Genomic DNA, 20,858 nt, shown 5'->3' with positions numbered 1-20,858 from the left:
AACGTCTTTCAGAAAAGCATAATCCACGAATGGACTGAAAATAACTACAGATGGTATTTCAATAGTACGCAGGAGACACAATGATGAAAAAGATGAACTGGGTCAGAGGGATATTACAAGGCTTTCTATGGAAACATAGAGACAAAAATATTTAAACTAAATCCAACTTTAAAAACAAGAACAACAACTGAAACACCAAGTAGTAACAAATCTTGCATGCAAACTCTTGTAGGTTAAACACATTTAAAGAGGGACTGAGCCCAGCTGGGTCGCTGGCCATGTTCTATCCTTATTTGGCTCCAGTTCTGGATTAGCAAAACAATTTAAGAGGCAGGATGTTGTGAAAATAGGAGAGCAGCCATAACAGCAACAATAATAAGTTTAATAATAAATAATGAAGTTTTATTTATATGCCGCCTTTCCCATAGAATCAAGGCAGCTTACAACATTAGATAAAACATAAGATACAATGATGTTTGACCCTAATTTTACAGCACTTTACCAGGGAAGTACTATGGCTTGAATTGTCACAGTTGCCTTGGAAGAATCAGAGAGTTTTTCTCCTGAGCAGGGACAATTCTCACTTCCAAATCTGTGACAAAGAGATGTGAGAAATCTGAAAATATACAGTAACAACCAATTTTTGTACCCTGTGAGAGTCTGGTAACAAGACAGAATTTAGCAAATGTGTCCCTCCCAAAGCAATGGGATGATTTTGGGGAATGGAAAACAACTGCATTGGTTGGAAAAGGGAGGACAATGTATTGTTTATTAATTTACCATGTTAATGTATTATGTAAATGGTATCTTGCTGAATGGTGTTCCACTTTTTTTCCTGAGTGGAAAGTGTATTTATTAAGCTAGCTCCTAATATCTTCTTATACCTGCCTCAAAACTCTTGGAAAGAGGGAATAGGAAGAGGGGAAGATGCTGCTTGTTATGCTACACCAGTATGGTAAAGAAAGGGACAACATCTCTCCTTCTGTCCACTTTTGTCAATTTCATTATTTCTGCCTCCACACCTGCAAAAGGGAAGGGGTCTCCCTTGTTTGACTGCCCCCTCCCACCCCACAGGATGGGTGGCAAAATAGGGGAAAGCTGAAATAATAGCCATGTGAATTACCAGCAGATACAGGAGTATAGAGCAGAAACAGCAGATACAAACGGGTCCTTGAACAGATCAAGCCTGAAATCTCCTTGGAAGCCAAGATGAAGAAACCGAGACTGTTGTACTTCAGCCACATCATGAGAAGGCATGACCCATTATATAAGATAATAATATTAGGAAATGTAGAGCATAACAGAAAGAGAGGAAGACCCCATGCCAGATGGATAGACTCAATCAGAGAGGTCATAGGAATGAATCTGAAGGACCAGAGCAGAGCAGAGGAAGATAGGAATCTTGGAGATGTCTCCTCCACAGAGTCACCATGAGTTGGGATGACTCGGGGCAGTTAACAAGCGAGGAAAGTTATATTTGCATTATTTATTAACATTCTAGAGAAGAAGACAAAACAATATCTGTATATTTTGCGCTAACATTCTCAACTAAGAGCTTTGGTTAAATATGGGGCCTTCATGGCATAACTACCTTGAGTCTTTTGACTTTCTTACTGCCACTTTTCATAGTGGATCCAAAAATTATCTTTCTAGTGTCCAGCCACTGTTCCCATCCCCATGTTACGATAGTATATGATGATGAGTGGTTAATATCAGCTGTCCATCACTGGGAAAATTGCTGCCATGCAAATTAAGACACAGTAGTGAAAGACAAAAGGAGTAAGGACTACTGAATTTACCATTCTTGCCCTATCTTGATCATCCAGTGGGAGATATGTGACTGCTACCACAAACAACAACACTTGCTTTTTGTCCCTTCCCTGATGTTTCACTCCATCCCCCCGAGGTATCACCAACATGACCTCTTCCAAGTTTGGTTGGTTTTTCCTTAAACACTGACCTGCTATTGAATTAACCTGATTACAAATTCAAAGAAGGTAAGTTATAACAATCAACCCAGCATCTGATGTTCTAGTATGATTCAGTTTCCTTCAACAGTAATATGAAAGTCAAAGCAACTAAAAAAGGATTACTCAAAGTGGATGTGAAATATAAATAAGATTTTAATTACCTTTACAGACCTAAACATTATGGTCCATTTTGTTCCATGTTTGTTGATTCGTTTTGAGAAAATGTCTACCTTTTATAATTACAGGTATTTTAAGAGGGATGTAATTCATTAGCTTAGTGAAAAGACATATAAAGACTATGTTCAGATATATCCCACACTTTGGGCATTAATTTGAAGGTATTTATATAGCCATAATGAACTGGGAATGTACTGATCTATAAACTATATGAGCTACAATCTGATTTAGTTGATATTTAGGGAAAAAATTGCAAACCATATTTCTCTCCAGTAAAAGGTGGGGAGGTATACACACACAGGGGACAAAGGGGATGCAATTAGAATTGTGCTGAACAAATAAGTGTGTTTATTGCATTTCCTCAAAACAATATTTCCTAAGTTTTAACATTATGGCTGCTCCATAATATAAACCACTGTTAAATTACTCTTCCTTCTGGTTCCATTTATCTTCTTGGTGGAACATTAGGTTTCTACAATCAACACCTACATCTAGAAAGAAGCAGCATTGTGGTGGGAGAGCCAAGTAACAAGTAAAAATGGCCTGAGGTTGTCACTACGCCTTCCCTTCCAAATTTCAAACTCTCAAGGCTACTCTTTGTTACTCAAGCCGAGGGAATGTTTCACACCACTGTATGTGATGTATAGTGTGGCCCTGAGCAATAGCCATAAATCAACATTTCATACTTGAAGGTATTTATGATTAGTACTTGCAGTGTTGCAAGCTACTTGAAATTTACCTCTTCAGGGACAGCCCGTATATTAGTAAATCCTTTTCGGAAGACCACAAAAACACGGCGAGCTCCACAGCGCAAAGCTGATGTTGCACAGTCAAAAGCGGTGTCACCTGCCCCAAGAACAATCACCGTTCCTTGTATTGATGGCAATGGAGACCGACAAGCACACATTCCTGAATGATGAAAGGAAAACCCCATTTTCAAGGAGAAAAAGAGAAAAAATACTATTTCTGCATGATAGCTCAAACGACACTTGTACTCGAAGCAGTGTAAAATTGCATCTTGCCGTTTCTGAGCATGGAGAGTCACTATCAAATTATTCTGCTTCATTGAAAGACAGTTTTATTCCCACTTTTAAGATATGCTCATACATGTAATTTCATAGTCAGTACCTTTAGCAGCACTGCTTTCCTGTCTTGGAAAGAAATAAAGTACAATGCACTCTTGAAAGAGAGAAAAAGAGAAAGAGAGAAGGAAATTGTAGGGCCTTGTCAGATTGAGTGCAACTACTCTGAGATCCTGGTATTCAAAAAATTAAACCTTTGACTCTTTTTTGTAAGCCTCAATATTCTTTCAGAAAGGAAAAAGAAAGGGGAGAAAAGCCACATTGCTTGAAAATCTGTGTATCACTGTATCTTGGGCACCTAATTCCTACTCAGAACTTTGTCTTTAATTTTTAAAAAAAGGCTCCACAAACATTCATGTATTATTGTTCATTTATTTAGTTAGTTTAAATTATTTTAAGAAATTAATTATTTTTAAAATATAACTCTTGAAATGGTAGTGATGCAGTACTGAGTAACCAGTGGGGAGAAGAACCCTCACCATAGTCATGTGATTGTAGTAAATAATGACTGGGAGATGGTTTCTGGATCAGAAAGAATGGCTGTGGTTCTGGGCATCAAAGAGGCTCCCACTAGTAGACTCAACAGACAGAGTCCCATGGAAAATGAGGGTCCCACTAGCGTAGCCCATAGACAAACCTCAGAACTTCCAGCAAAGAATGCAACTTGTGATTCTTTGTGGCATCCCCACAGCATCATTGCCAGATCTGTAGGCATTACATTGATTCATTTGGATCTGACTGCATAACAGAAACAAGATTGTAAGATTATCATATTCCTTGGAGAAATTCTGAGGTCACCTTGTTGGCAGGATAGTGATGTGGAAATGTTTCCATATTCAATTTGCAATTTTGCCCCATTTGAAAAAAAAATGCTAGAATGAGAAATATGACACTTGACACAACATGAGCATCCAGCATTGAGAAAAACAAACAAACAAGCAATTGTCCAAAACGTACATAATCCATACAATGTGTTGCACTTTAACAACAGGCAGAATGCAACTAACCATGGATTAAACAAATTACTGTAATTTTTAAAATGATACCATAAATAGCGCAAACCTGTAATCTGTAGGGTTTGTCATAGTTTCACTCAGAAGTGTATGCTTTTTAACCATATCATCAATAGTCTATAATTCTTAACTTTGTGTTATGGCAGTCCTGAATTTTCACAGCAAGGGCATAGAACCACAAGTATCAATTTCTTTGAAGAACAAAAAAACTTTAAACACAGGTCTGTGAATACTATTCGTTTGGGGGGGAAATCCTTGTTACACGTATGGATATATAATATACAGAAACCTTTTTCTCACTTCAGCACAGTGTATAGCCAAATTATTTCTCCACATGGATATATATTTTAAGAGCTGATCAAATTGTTCACTAATTTTGTTGTGTGTGTTGGGGAGGGGAAGATATGTTTCTTAAACCTGTTTATATGCTGAAGGAATTCTTTTTGTTTAGTTGCATTTTTCTTGCAATCATCATCATAACCTTTATTAGGCATCTCAAAAACATAATACACAATTAAAATTATAACTAAAATTATTTACATAGATACTTTGACTTCCTTCCTTATACAAGTTACTCTATGCACTACAGCTGTCCAAACTGTACCAAATTTTTGTTGCCTCCATTAGAAAATTTGCCATCAATCGTGTAATCTGCTCATTACAATCCTCCAATAAATGCACTAGAGTTATATCCATTACACAGTAATTCATTTCCATCAGTTTCATTATCAATTTCTTTCTCGGTTTTTGATACAATGGGCAAAGAAAGACAATGTGTTGTAGGGTATCTGGGGATGCTTCACAAATACATAAACGGTTAGCAAATGGAATTTTCATATATCTCCCCTTAGTAACACAAGATGGATGGATGTTCAGTCTTGCAAAGAGGAAGGCTTTCCTCGCAGCCTGAAGGGACAATGATTGGAAATACTTTGGTATCTCACCACAACAGGGGGGAATGCCAAATACAAAAGGGGAGCATACTCTGGGAGAGTTAGAATAAATTTTCTTATGTTCCCAACTCAAAACACAATCCTTAATTGTCTTGAAACACTCCTGCTCCGTCAATAGGAGTAGAGAGTCCAAATTTAAACCCTTTAGTTTTAGATTATCTTCAAAGGTTTTTGACCAATTAGTATAATAGTTATCAGATAGAAGAAACCAGATTAAACTAGATCTATTTGGTCTATAGTGAATTTTAAGCCAGTATTTATACGCCATCAACCAGGCTGTGGTCTCCAGTGAATCCAAGCCAAGTTGCCAAGTTACAGACGGGCCTAAGCGGCGCCGTCTTTGCACCAGGAATACGCGCAAGGGGCTGCGCTTCTGGACACGCCTTGCCCCTCACGCGTATTCCGTACGGCAAGATGGCGGCGCCCTATACAGACAGGTGCGGCCATCTTGACGTAACGGACGCACAGCATCCGGACGTCTAAACCCGGAAGAGACATCGCGAGTACGCACTTTGTCACTTGCGACATCTCTTCTGGGTTGCCGGAAGGAGCACGATTTTTGTGCTCCTTTTTTACAGCGCGGGGGAGTCACGCGGTTTGGCTGCAGCAGCTTCCCCGCGCTGCAACCGGCAGCGGCCCAAGACCACCCCTTTTGGGCGGTCTGTAACAGGCCTAAATTAGTAAATGTAGGGGCTCTACAGGCCACCCTAAAGCTCTGCAGCCACCCCTTTACTGGCTGGATCGGTGCTGTGGCAACTGCATGCTGCGGCACTGATCCGGCCTCCATAGAACACAAAAAAGAGCCGGAAAAAATGGTTCCTTTTTGTGCCCTCAAAGGGGTGCCATAGCCGCTGCCATGCACCATGATGATGTCCTTTCAACGCTGTGCCATTTGAGCGTGATGCCAGAGGTGCATCATTGTGGTGCGCACTATGTAGACCAGCACATGCCACAACGGCACCCTGCCAGTGGCAGTAGGGCTTGGAGCATGTGGATGCGGAGCATCTGAGAAGTGCATGTGGAGCCCTAAGGGCTCCGTGGAGCACAGGATGTGAGTGTTCCAATACTTGAAACAACAGGACATCCATACAATTCAATATTAAATTGCTTATTGTTTTGAAATTAATATCACTGTTTTAATGGAGTGGTTTGTATAACACATTATGCACATCACAACATGGGATATAAATACTTCACGTATATCCCCCCCTCCCAAAAAAGAGAAAATTAAAATTAAAAAAAAAAAAAAAATAACCGGGTTTCTTGCCATAGCCACCAGGGGCAAGAAGTCTTTAGATGTGTAAAATCCTTCATCTATTCCCAGACCTTGAAAAACAGATTCTCTCTTTGGTTCTGGAAGACCTAAAACAAAAATGTAAATGGTGAATGAGCTTTCGACATTAACTATAGGAAAAGCCGAAGGAGGAGGAGGAGGAGGAGGAGGAGGAGGAGAAAGAAAGAAATATATATACATACTCACATATATATATATATATATATATATATATCAGAAAAATCTATACAATTTCAAAAGTTTTACGTTTTTAACAACCAGAGAGAACAGTATCCATGTATTTTGATAGACTTTTTGCAATCTCCATATATTACAAACATATGTTCAAGGTATGTTATGTATATCCCTGACAATCCTGTAAAGTAAGCTGTTAGTGTTATTATTGTTGTTGATATTACTGCAGACAAATGGTGGGGGGTGGGCAGGGACTATGACTCAGAAAGAATGACTTCATAGCAGATGGAAGATTTCAACTAAGAATGTCTGTATTCATAGGTTGTCAAAACACAATTGTTTTGGAATCTGTATTATTTTCATACGTGATTTGCAAAAGGACCTCTTCGTTTAAGCATACACATTTCAGCACAAAAAAGTAACCTTACAAAATTGAGTCCATCTCTAGTTGTTAACAGTTTTGTACACATTCAAAAATATCCACAAGGTGAGATCTTAAGTGAGACAGGAAAGGAGCTGGCACTAAGAAAGCCATCTCTTGATTATTCTGGCAGTTTCTCCTCTATATTGTGATAAATACTGGTACCTTGCTATTGGAAGGGTTCTTACAGCCACAGATGGGCAACTGTAACAATTATTTACCAATCATCATGTCTACACAATAGCATTTTGTGGAAATTAAAACTCTCTTGCATCATTTATGACATAGTGGTATACACCAAAGTCCATTTTGCTTGAACTGGAGCTCTTCTCTGGTAGAGTTAAGACAAGAGGTATTTTACAATAATGAAGGCGCCTGGAAGATATGTGGATCTCAAGCCATCTGGACACACAAACCTGGATGCTTGCCACATTTATTGCCAAAAGCAATCCATTCCATCACACTAGCAAAAAAGAAGATGTAAATCCCTGCAATCTACAAAAACAAACATGTGTCAAAATAACTTGGCAGGCCTTGAGCACGCACCTCCATGGGGATGCTAGTGGAGGAGAGAAAATAAAGGTTCATTCTGTTTTCCATTCAGGTTTGATTTGATTCCTTGGTCCAAGCTTGTCCTAGCTGCCATCTCGATCTCACTATTTCAAATTGGTTTCAGACCATCTGGTGCTCTTTCCCCTCAACCATTAAAAAATGCATCTGAACTCTTCAGTGGACTTTTTTTTTTGCTGTTTTCTCTACAGTTTTCATATCCATTTTGTGATTTATGTTTATTGTTTTTGTTGTTATTTGCCATCAAGTTGACTTTTACATATGGTGAATCTATGAATGAAAGGCCTCCAAGATCCCCAATCAACAAAAACCATTTTCAAGTCCTGCAAACTTAAGACCATGGCTTCATTGATTGACCTGTAGTGGAGTCTCCATATTTTCCTACTGCCTTCCACTTTACCAAGCATTATCACCCTGTCCAATAAGTGTACATCATAAAAATTGTGGAATTATAGCATTGGAAGAGTCCACACGGGGCTGTCTAGTCCAACAATCAAGGCACTCCCAACAGATGGCCATTCAACCTCTGTTTAAAAACATCCAAAGAAAGAGATTCCATCACACTCCAAGGCAATACATTCCACTGTCAAACATTTCTTACTTTCAGGAAGTTCTTCTAAATGTTTAGGTGGAATCTCTTTTTCTGTTTGAATCTATTGCTCCATGTCCTAGTATCTGTAGCAGCAGAAAACAAGCTTGCTCCATCCTCAATATGACATATCTTCAAATATTTAAATATGGCTTTCATGTCGCCCCTTAACCTCCTCTTCTCCAGGGTAAACATGCCCTGCTCCCTGAGTTGCTCCTCATATGGCATAGTTTCCATTTGCCTTGTTATCTCCAGCACTTGATAAACTCCTGCTCTCAAGAATACTGTCTTCCTCCCCCGTGTAACTCAGTTTAAAGCCTTTTTGATCAGGATTTTTGAGATTCTTAGCAAAAATGTTCCTGCCACCTGCTGCGAGGTGCAATACATCCCTTGTCAGAAGTCCATTTTACTGAAATCAGACTATGGTTCAAGAAGTCAAACTGTTCCTGAAAGCACCATCTGTGGAGCCACTTATTCACCTCCGCTAATCTTTTCTCCCTTCTTCGGACAGCATGTTCTCTGAGGACTGGCATCATCTCATGATATGTCCAAAGTATGACAGCTTCAGTTTCATCATCCTCACTTATAGCTGTTATATGATACTGCAAGCCTACTGCAAAGACGTGTATTTTCAGATTGTATACAGGACATGATAAATAGCCAGCAAAACCTTGGAAAAATAAATTCTTTGGTTTAATATAAAATTTCCCTGATTAAGCTTTGCTGAATTTTGTCAGTCTGCACTGTTGTAGTCTCTCTGAACAAAAACATGACAATGAAAATTCATATAAAATTTATATAAATTTTAATTGCACAAATCTGCATTTTAAATCAGTAATCTCAACTCAACCCCCACAGAGATGTCCAGGAAACTTGACACATATCTTCCTTGAAAATAGAGGCAGAAGACCTATGAAAGCCAATGTTGTGTGATACTAGAACAAATGTTAACATGGCATAACCTAAGACATAAGTATACTAGTTGTATCCAATGCAACAGGACTGCAGGGAAAATTCTTTGCCTCTTCTTTATTGCAGCCCCCTTTGCCCATCAAAACCTTGCTCTTGAGGGATTGATCAGGAAAGAGCAAGAAGTTACAGTGAAAACCTACTCACATAAGCCATTTCAATCCAGTTTCCAACTCTTAATTCTATACTTCCCACACCACATCCCTAGGCCTCTCTTGGGGCCCTTGATCCAAAGGAAAGACTCTTCAGATAATGCAGAAGGCTGTAAGAAAGACGTGCGAGCAAGGATTTTGCCCTTGCATTTGATTCCCACTTTTGCTTATGTTGTATTGAATACAACCCACCATGTTCACAGAATCACCAAATGTCATCATTGTGCAATCCAAGTTTCAAATCACAGGGAAAGCCTTTATACATACAATACAACTTTTCATTATAGTCATTCCCAAAACATAGTGGAAGAGAGGGTGGCGGTGTTACCCTTTCTTGCTTTACAAAGGATTGTGATTAGGCTACTGTTAACATGTTGCCTCAGGTACAGGCCATATTCTTTTTCCGATTCTCAACACCTACTCATTGTGAATGAGTTTGTACCCTTTTGCAAACATCATTTCCAAAAAATCATAGGGGGTTCCAAAACATGCAGGAGATTCACCCCTGTTATTCTACACACCCACCCTCAGATCAGCAACTTGTTTCCAGGAAAAGGGGATTTGTAGTAATTCAGTCTTATTTCTGAGAGAATGTAGCTTCTCAGCATCATCATTCTCTTTCTTTCTCTTTCTCTCTGTGCAGAAATGCAGAGGTGGATCTGACTAAAGACTTGTTAACACAGAGTATTAGCAAGCCCTGGGGGAAAGCAATTCCAGAGGGGAAGAAGGCTTATTAATAAATTAAGAAGAAAATAAAAATGATGGTTTTTAAATGGCAAAGCCATTAAGCCGTTCTTTTAAATCAGTTTTTAACAAGGAAAAATAAGCAGATGTAACTATGTACAATTAAGAAAGTAATGGCCCAGATCCTGAGTTGCAGTTAAGACTTCCTCAGCGCAGCTTCTGGGAGGAGCTGTATAGGTGTCTTGTACTTTATTACACAGCTGGTTGGGAAACAAAGGATTTTACTTTCTTGAACCATTATTGTTAATTGGGAATTTGCCTCTCAAATGGCTAAACTTTTGGTGTCATTGGCATATCTGGCTCTCTATGAATATAAAACACTCTGATGAAGTCATGTGTGTTTAAAAATAATACCGTATGTGAAAAAAGACGATAATAATGATTATGATACCTGGGAAGTAACTTTGGTTGTTCAGTTCACTATTTTTATCTTAACACATACATGAAACTTTTATTTTGAACCCAGTTGGAAAAGATAGGTAATAAAACAGAAAAAAACAGCATTTAACTCATGATACTGTTGTAGAGAGAAACGGAGTATAGAAAATAAGTACTTAAATAAAAGATGAAAATTGCTGATTTGTATATAATGAGTGGTCTTGGAAGAAAGAGTTGAGAGCTAAACAAGATGGGAATTACTAAGCATTTCTTTGGAAATGTAAATAATGTTATTGAACCATGGCAGGATTATATATATGACTCACAAATCAAAGGACAAATCACATAGGAGAGAAATGGAAACCACATAACTATTATGCCTTTTAAAAATTATTTTATTCTGCCATCGTGAGTTCCTTTTCTGCAGCTTTTTGGGGTTGAACAATCTGAAAAAGGATAAAGCTGGCACCAAACACGTCCTCCCACCTCCCTCTCCCTTTCTGTTAACATACGCATGTACAGACACAGACAGAAAACCTATAGCAACTTCTACAACTTTCTGAGTGATGTATAGGTTTTCATTTTTAAAAGGTTGAGGAACAAATGGATAGACATACACATACTTTTAATAATTAAAAAATAATAATATATACAATGTTAGACAAGTCAGTTGAAGCATGTGGGTGGAAACAAGCCTGATAGCTAACCAACATTAAATTTTATGGTTTGTGAGTCCATTACAACAATTGCAAATCCAGGAAGGAGCCAGATTTCTGCCACTGTGTGTGTGCATGCACATGTGTCTGTAGAACCTACTACAACATTTACAAAACTGACTCAGCAATAATGAAAATATAGGACATTAGTATCTAAAAAAGTGAGGTGGAAGCCACAATATAAGAAGTTGGGAACAACTGCAAGCAATTTTCACATTGCAAGCAATTAAGTAAATTATGTTGATATCAGCTACAGTATTTTGTTATAAATGTGTAAATAAATAATATCTCCTTATCAAAATCCCTAAACCTAATTTAACAGCCAGCAGCAATATCAAGTGAAGAAGATCTGTGTAACTGCCACTCAGGGTGCAAGCAGGATTACATTTCCACCCCCTTCTATCAGCAACTGAGGCATCAATGAGGAATTGCAACAAGAGGCCAGCTTTTGACTGTTGCTGCATGTTTCACTGGTGGGAGGGGGTTTAAAATATCATCTTCCTTGCACCTTAATGGGAAATTGAACAACTTTCTTTCACCTGATGTTGGGTGCATCTACACTGTAGAAATAATGTAGTTGGTTGCCACTTTAACTGCTATGGCTCCATCCTGCAGAATCCTGGGATTTGTAGTTTTGTGAGGAATCCATACTCTTTGACAGAGGAGTTAAGACTTTGTAAATCTAAAGATAGCAGGTTTCTGTAAGAGGGAGCTTTAGAAATTAAAAGTGGTGTCAGACTGCATTATTGCTACTGTACAGAGGTACCCATGGTTAGTGGCTATTACGGTGGGCTGAGGGGACAGTTACGATTGTGTCAAGATGTGACTGTTACTCAAAACACCAAAGGTACAGATCCATAATTCTAGGTTACAAATATGTAACTGCAGTACACAACATCTTTATGGTCTTGCAATGTGAAAGGAGTATTAGGGGGTGCTTTCTCTCAGACCATTTAATATTTAAAATCTTTTGAATGACACTTGCCATATAAAAAGATTTCTTTAGGAAAGATCTAGTCCCAAGCAGACTGGAGAGATTAAGAGATGATAGAGAGCAAATACTGTCATGCTAGAAAGACCTTATTTGGTAACTAACAGTGAACAGTAGAACATTTAGAGAGAGATAAAATATTGCTAGATAGCCATGAGAGAAGCATTAGGGAATAAAGGAATCAATAGATGGGAATAGCATAACTGAGAACAAAAACACAGATACACACAATATGTGTTTAAAAACAACAACAATGAGAGAAATACCATGTAAGGGGGAAAATGCTATCAGAGAGAGAGAGACATAATTTGGCTACACTATCTACACAAACACATTTTGAAGAGACATTGGAAACCCTGGCCTTTGCTGTTGGCATAGAACAGTCAGTAAACCATGCAGGAATCACTTATTTTGGTAATGCAGATGATCTCAAGTGGAGAGGTCACAAGGCATTTTTAAAATTTAGATCACACAATTTGTTTTATCATCACTAGGACCAGGGACGTAGCCAAGATTTTGGGAAAGTGGGGTCCAGACTAAGTGTCACCGTCTTGAGACTGTATGAAGGAACAGAATCATTCAGCCCCCATTTCTTTCTGCCCCTGCAAATACCAACATTATTATTATTATTATTATTATTATTATTATTATTATTATTATTAACCTTTATTTATAAAGCGCTGTAAATTTACACAATGCTGTACATACAATCTTTTTAATTGGATGGTTCCCTGCCCTTGGGCTTACAATCTAGAAAGACATGACACAGAAGGAGAAGGGAGTGGTGGTGGGCAAGGGGATGAGGGCCAGCAGTTCTTCTCTACCTCCGAGGCCTGGATCAGCGGAGATGGACTGGAGGGAGGGCTTGGGTTCTTAATGGATGGTTAATCCTCTTCCAGGGAGGCCTGTTGAAGCTAGCCTGCCTCTCTAGTAGGATAATACATATAAAATACATAACAATACAGGAAATGATTCAATAAAACAGGCAACAAAAGAACATCAAATAGCAAGTGACAATTATGCAATGCCTGGGAACACTTCTCGGAACAGGATGGTCTTCAACTCCGTTTTGAAGCTGGTTAAAGAAGTGATGGCTCTTGCTCGCAGGGGAAGAAGGTTCCAGGAGTGAGGGGCAGTGAGTGAAAAGGGGCGAATCCGAGATGGGGCAGAGGAAATCCTGGGCTGGGACAGCAGACCTTGACTAGCAGAACGGAGGGCCCTAGTGGGAAGGGGAGGAGAAAGAAGGTCTGATAAGTAAGGTGGGGCCAGCCCATGGAGGGCTTTAAACATCAACAGCAGGAGCTTGTACTGAATGCGGAGAGGGAGCGGGAGCCAGTGAAGGCCAACACAGGAGAGATGTGGTCAGAGCGGTGGGCGGAAGTGATAATTCATGCAGCTGAATGCTGGACAGAAATTAAAGGATGGAGGTGAGAAAGAGGAAACCCAGCCAGGAGGATGTGACAGTAATCAAGTTGTGAGACCACTAGGGCATGGACCAGAATCTTGGCAGTAGAGGCGGAGAGATATGGTCGGATTTTGGCAATATTGTATAAAAAGAATCTACAAGCCTTGGCTATGGTCTGGATCTGAGGGATACATGACAGAGAAGAATCAAAGATAAAACCAAGACTGCAGGCTTGCTAGACTGGTTGAATAGAAATGTTGTCCACAGAGAAAAAAAAGGAGTGTTGAAGGGTGGTCTTAGGAGGAAAGACAAGAAGCTCCGTCTTGGACATGTTGCGCTTCAAATGCTGATGGTGCATCCACTGTGAGACAGCTGTGAGACAAGACGAAACTTGCTGTTCAAGCCTTGGAGAAAGGTCAGGGGTGGAAAGAGACAACTGGGTGTCATCGGCGTACAGATGGTAGGAAAAACCAAAAGAGCTAATGAGTTTACCCAAGGACAGTGTGTAGAGAGAAAACAGAAGGGGACCCAGAACAGAGCCCTGGGGAACTCCAACAGATAAGGGAACAGGAGAAGAAGTCTGACTGCCTGTGACCGTCTATTTGAGTACCCTCAGAAAAGTGTCTCTAAGGGCCCGAACACACAGGCCAAACTTTGGAGTTATGCTGATGCATACGTCCTAAGAAACCAAAAGCAACGCCAAAGCCACGCTCCAGTCCTAAGCACTTGAGCACAGCTGTGGTGCAGCTTCTGGACTCTTTAAGATGCATGTGTCATTTAAACAACATACCTTCAAAGTAACCTGAAGCAGCTTTATTTTGGCCTGTCTGTTCGGGCCTTAAGTTACACCATTGCATATGAAGTTTTTTCACATCAACAAATTACTGTTCTTTTTCACATCATCAACAACAACAACATTTTCCATTTTCACAGTAAACAAGTGCATTCATCAAAAGTGCACAAAAACACATATTCTACATTCAGTTTTCCTAAGAATCACATCATGTTCAATAAGTCTGTTTAACAGTGTTGGGAAACTAACATAATAATTACATACAAAAACATGTCTAATTCCCAACATAGGGCCTGAACAGACAGGCCAAAATAAAGCTGCTTTGAGCCACTCTGGAAATATGCTGTTTAAATGACACATGCATCTTAAGAGGCCAGAAGCTGCTCCAAATCTGCACCCCAGTCCTTAGGACTGAATCATGGTTTTGGCACGGCTTCCAGCCTCTTAGGACGCATGCATCATTTAAACAACATACTTCCAAAGTAAACCAGAGCAGCTTTATTTTGACCTGTCTGTTCCGGCCCAAAGGGTGTATCAAATTCTTTTTTAAAAAACAAACACCAGTTTCCTGAAATAACTAGACACAGGCGAGAAGGAATTTATAAAGGAGATGTGCATCATGTTAGCATTTCCTTCCACTAAAAGAGAAAAAGTCATTTTCAACATTACATTTCACTATTTTTATTTTAAAAACCTATCCTCATCATGGAGAAGCATTATAGGAAAGAGCTACAATATTGTGACCTACCAACAGACACAATTTGTTGTGGGATAGAATATATCATTTATAATATAAAGAGCTCTGTTTTCAGCAGCTCCGCATAAAACAATAGTTTAGTTTCAAATGGGAGTAAAAATACATGGCACTGTGCTACTGTAATAATGGCACGCTATGAAAACATGTTTTGTATCAAATGTCCATTACTCATCATATCAATATGCTAATCTAATTTTTCCTCCACCATCACACCCCTGGGGCAAAAATGGACTTGTGTTCCAGAGGAGATGTGCAGTCTTCACAGTACACTGTAGACATTTTGCAATTTAAACATAAAATATTTATTCATGCTGGAAGACACAGTCTCATCCTACTCATTCATTAAATATATTTATTTGAGAACAAATCTTTTTGATGGAATACTTTGTAAGGAAAAGCCCTAGGACTAGCAATGTCACCACTAGGCAAGCGATGGAAGGCTGATGTCAGTGACAGATAGCGTGGGCCACTGGATGTGACAGCTCACGCCTGCAGGATGTCCTCTGATGGGTAGTGCATGAAAAAGAATTACAGGTAAAGTTTGCTTTAAGTGCCGAAAAAATGAATATTTATGCAGTTCTTTTGCAAATGGGAATATTTCATAGGGAACAGTTCACATTGTCTTGTTACTGGAAGAATTTGGCGGAAAGAAGCTCACATCCATAAAAGAAAAGAAAACAAAAACCACTAGCCCCCAGCTATTAAAATTCATGTCAATTAGAACAAAATGAAAACAGAGAGAGCAAGTGACATCTCTAAGTAGATATCTGGTGTACAGTTATTAAGATTTGATTTTAGAAGATGAAGAGAGCTGAAGACTTCATAGGGAATAGCAAGTGACCAGTAACTCTCAAGGTCAGGCTGACAGAAATTAGCATACTAGTAAGCTATTTTGGAAGCCTGTGCTTTTTAAAATGCCTCCCCTTTCCAGCTAATTTTTTCTGTGTTGGCAGTTTGGTGACCTCCCATTGAGAAGTTCAATAGAATAGGATATTTACTTCCTGCTTCTTTTTTAGTGTTTGGGGGGATTTTTGGTTTTGTTTTGTTGGCTTGTTACATATGTTGATGGAGATAAGTGTTTTAATTACTTCTTTAATGTCTGTGCTTTTGTGTTTTTTCTCCTCCTCTCTCTTTATTTCCAGCTGTTGAGAAAAATGCCTCATCTCCACAGCAGGTGGCACTTTGATGCCCCCCCCCCCAAAAAAAAAAACGCCTGGGAATATTTATTTTGTAATATAACTGTTTTTATACTGGTATTTTTTTTTTTAAAAAAAGTAGTCCTATTAGTCTCTTGCAGCAGAAAAAAGAAGAAGGAATGTGGCAGCACCTTTAAGATTAACTAGCTGTTATTTCTGCATGAGCTTTGATGATTATAATGCAGTTTGTTGTTGTTGTTAACCACCTTTGAGTCGATCCCAACTCATGGCAACCCTGTACATGAAACATCTCCAAGACTCCCTATCATCCACTGATCTGCTTAGAACTTGTACATTCATGCCTGTGGCCTTCCTAATAGAGTCTATCCATCTGCTGTGCGGTGGTCCTCTCTTTCTATGATTCCACTAATGTCTTTCCTAATGATGCCTTCTCATATCCAGAACTCATATTACCATGTTCAAATCACACGAGGCATCAAGGAGGATTTGTTGATCTGTTTGGAGTTCTTGCAGCACTAAAGTGGTATTTCCCTTTGGTAGTACATGCTGGAGCTCGGCAATGGCTATAAGGTGCAATTGGATGCTTGAAGAAACATTGGATTTGGGGTTTATTTTCAAGGCCAGTGGTGTGTCACCTCAGGATTGGGTTGGCACATCACACCATCTCACCTTCTTGGAATTCTTCCCAATACTGGTGACAGTCATTACATGGGCAGGTGGCTATGCCAACAAAACAGTGTATTTCTAGCACAACAAGCACACAGTATCTGAAGTTAGTAAAATACAGTCTTTCCTGATTGGAGAAGATTATGAGACTCGTACGCTGGTTTGTGCTGGAGAAGATTATGAGATTCGTATGCTGGTTTGTGCTGGGAGATGCTTGTTACCAACACTCAAACACACACACACACACATGACTAGGAGAAACACTGGACATCCTGCAGCTCACGGAGAATGACATGTAAGCAGTTGGAATTCATTAGAAGAGCAAAGAAGGGCTTGTTGTAAACATCTGCCTGTCCTCCTAACAGTATTCATCATGTGGTCTGATATGCTGGAATGGCGCTGCTGAAGAGTTGCTGATGGAACAGACATTGTGACTGCAAAGTGACTCCAGCAACTGAAGAATTTGTAAATCATGCATAGGGAGCTGGATGCATAATCGTGATATTTTTTTCAAGATGGACACTCAGTGTCAACTAAATCAAGTGCATCTCTCAGAATGAGGCCAAGACACATAACTATAAACACTGCAGTTGTGTTGGTTGCAGCTTGCAGAAGGTATGGCAAAAGGTGAGACCTGTGTTACCCAAAACGAAGAGGCACTGGCAGGTCCCTACCAACTTTGTCAGCTTCTCTTTTAAATGTTGGGGGAGTTTGCTCAATTTGCTTAGGTCAAAGAATAGGCTAGGTAACGTGAGGATCATTCCACTTATTTATACTCGTACCGAGTTCAGATCCTATGCAGAGGTGGCATTTTCTTTTCTTTTCTCCATTGCAGTAACCAAACTAGATAACAAAAAACCTCAGCAGCAGCAGCAGTAACAAACAATTGTTTTCGGCCTCTGTATTTACAATTTCTCTCACTACTTAAAATTGGCATCATTTAATTATTTGGTTGATCAGTAAAAGCAGGTGCTTAATCAATGTGATTTTATTTAATTTTGGTGGTTGATGCAACTAAAAAATGCCTTTGTATTAACAGATCTATGAACAAAAGCAGTAAGAATCCAGATTCCTCTTCACAGAATTTTCCAAAAAACCCTAACATTCGCTTTTGTTTCCTAGCATGTCATCTGAAATGTTGAATCCTCCATAAGGGGAAAAAAGTCTCAGTGGATATGGCCAAAAGGTGATAATTATTCCAAGCCTCTGGGAGATGAGGTCAGAAAGCACAAAGGCAGAAGGCATACAAGTCATGGGAAGAATGCTGATGAACTTGAGGTGAAGGGTAAGAGTGAGATGAAAATTAGAATGAAGTTCCTAAGAACACAGGCCATGTGATCTGTGTTGACTTGTTTAGTACATTTGCAAGTGTTAAAAATACTTGTGAGTTGTTCAGACATGCAGGGATATCATTGTTTGACTAAAGAATACAGCAGGCAACAGATGCTATGGATCTTATGCTTTAAGTGTACCATATAAAGGCCAAGTTACACATAATGATAAGCACATAGTTCAATGCAGCAGACATTTTTTTCAGCTTTAAATAGCAGCCCATCCTTCTCTCTCACACACACACCTCTGTGTGTGTGAGAGAGAGAAAGAGAGAGAGGAAACAAAAGGCCAGGGCTGTGGAGTATGGGAAGTAGAGCTTGAACCTTTTCACACCACAGTCCCAATGAAAACACAATTACATATTTGTTCATGGTTTTGGGCATACAAAAGAACCTGTCTCTCTTTTTATCTCACTGTTTCTCAGTATCAAGAGTCAAAAGAACATCTCTGTAATGAAGGGGTGAGTGTGATCCATACTGAGTTGGGCAGCTCCTCTGAAGTTGGACTAAAATCTAAAGCAGATTTGCCACCACTGTCATGAAATTCTGCCTATCTTTGCCGTCGTACAATTTAGAATCTCGGGGGTGTTTCTATGTTTGATTTTGTTTCTTTTGACCAAATCTGTAGCTTAAAAGAACCTGGAATATGCACCATATTCTGTGTTTATTTCCTACACTTCAGTGATTCATATATGTAGCTTTGTCGTCTGTTGCATTTCTGAATTCCTTCAGCATATTCATATATATAACTACAGTAGTATGAAAATCAAGCCAAATGGGACCAATCTCAGGAATTTTGTAAGCACAGGTATTTTAAAGAGGCCATTGAAAAACTTCAGTGGGTCAAAACTGGTGCAGCCAGAGTGCTGACTGGAGCTAGTTGCAGGGAACATGACCTGCTCAAACAAGCAACCTTGGGTTCTGTCTCAGGAGAAACCTGGGATATTAAATAAAATAAAATAAATTTCCAGTGCTTCCAAATCCAGAGGGCCACATTGAATCTTCATGGCAACCATTTTTATGGGTTTTTAGCCATGCTGAGGGAGGGAAGAGTGTTGGGTTTTGGGTGGGATGCACCCAAAGCAGAATCATACAGCCCTGGAAAAGGTGCCAGGGTATTCAGGGGGATCAGCAGACATTCCAAGGGCTGCACTAGATTCCCAAAGGACCACATATAGCCCATGGACCACACAATTTCTAGCCTGCTTCAATGCAACACCAAACATGAGATTTTCATTTTGAGTGCCATAACTATGAGTAAGCACAACAGCTATGAAATATATACGATTCTTTATTTTATCCATTAATCTATTACATTTGTTTTTCTGCGGACTAAGAACATTGGGTTATGCATCATCACAGCAGCCCTGCTAGGTAAATTCAGCTAAGAGAATGTGGCTTCCTCAAAGTCAAAAAGTGAATTTTCAACCTAATGTAGGAATTTGGAAGCAAAGTGTAACATTCTGTTCATCATAATATTTTTCAAACTATTTCCCAGTCATTGTTTCTGTGTCCTTAAGATTTGTATGACTAACAACAAATCTGTAAGTAAAGTTTTTCTCACTGTGTGATAATCCCTGCTTGTCATTGCAAGTATTTAAAAGCATAGGAGAGTTACAGAGGAGAAAATGTATTATGCTAGATATATATAATAAGAGGGTCAAATCAAGGGCAATGGTAGCATAGAATGGTAAGAGACTGGGAAGGTAGCAATTCAGACCTTGTTATGTTTTATACTTTGTACTGCTTCTCTATGCTTTGTACTGCACAGTCTACAAACAAACAAACAAACAAACAAAAATTAACTGAAACGGGTAAAAATGTTAGCCATGAACCATGATTTCCTGGGCTTAACAGTTCTAGACATATTTGCACAATAACTGAAGAAACAGCTGTTGTAAAGAAAAAAGGGGGGATAAAGTGGAAGATTGCTCCCAACGTCTTTCTCTCTCTCTCTCTCTCTCTCTCTCTCTCTTGTCATCATGACTACAAATCTGAAAAGGTCACAAGGGAAAATGAGTTTAGTGATCTCAGCCTGGGGCCCAGACCAGCCTTTATGGAGCATGTGAAATTTCAGCAAAGGCAATGAAGTAAGACTGCTTTTGCACATCAGGGCTGACTTTCCATTCCTAGGAAACAAGTCACTTCACACAACTGAGCCGAAATAGCCAAGGTTCAGTAGCAACCTGGTATGGGCAAAGCAGGGTGCTGTAATTAAGTTGACATATCACTATCAGTTCTTCACTGTTGATGTTTCTGAAAACATTTTGCTACTATGCTGATCAATATCACCAACAATCCTCAGTGGAAAGCTCGGAAACCCTTGACTTCCCTTCAGATGAGCAAGTCGGATATTGTTCGCTTGACATCATCATCTTAGAGGAGCATCGAGTGACCGTTGCTCTTCATACTGTTTGGTGACCACATAGTTCTCTGGCCAGGTAGCATGAGAGCACACTATTCCATCTCTTTTCATGCTAAAAATAGACCAAAACAATGGCAGGAACAATTGGTATCTCTGAGTGTGTTCAAATGTAAGTTACAGTGGACAGAAGT

At 39.3% G+C, this 20,858-nt stretch overlaps 1 protein-coding gene across 3 annotated transcripts in view; it reads right to left on the bottom strand.

Moving 5' to 3' along the window:
* DPYD (dihydropyrimidine dehydrogenase) overlaps window positions 1-20,858 on the bottom strand; it is a 617,920-nt gene that overhangs the window by 302,763 nt on the left and 294,299 nt on the right. For 2 of the 3 annotated variants that reach the window (XR_006103753.1, XR_006103752.1), the window contains exons 9-10: window positions 6,451-6,557; window positions 2,887-3,056 (exon numbers count right to left, since the gene is read on the bottom strand). Coding sequence is in view for 1 of the 3 variants with exons in the window: in XM_042465741.1 (XP_042321675.1) it covers window positions 2,887-3,056; window position 6,157; window positions 6,451-6,557 (278 nt within the window). In the remaining 2 variants the exon portion in view is untranslated. Of the gene's footprint in view, window positions 1-2,886; window positions 3,057-6,156; window positions 6,158-6,450; window positions 6,558-20,858 lie in introns of all 3 variants that reach the window. The other variant, XM_042465741.1, reaches the window with a different exon arrangement.

Source organism: Sceloporus undulatus, chromosome 4 (genome assembly GCF_019175285.1).
Source record: "Sceloporus undulatus isolate JIND9_A2432 ecotype Alabama chromosome 4, SceUnd_v1.1, whole genome shotgun sequence".
NCBI lineage: Eukaryota > Metazoa > Chordata > Lepidosauria > Squamata > Phrynosomatidae > Sceloporus > Sceloporus undulatus.
The sequence above is the reverse complement of the archived record's forward strand: the minus strand, read 5'-3'. Positions and strand labels throughout refer to the sequence as shown.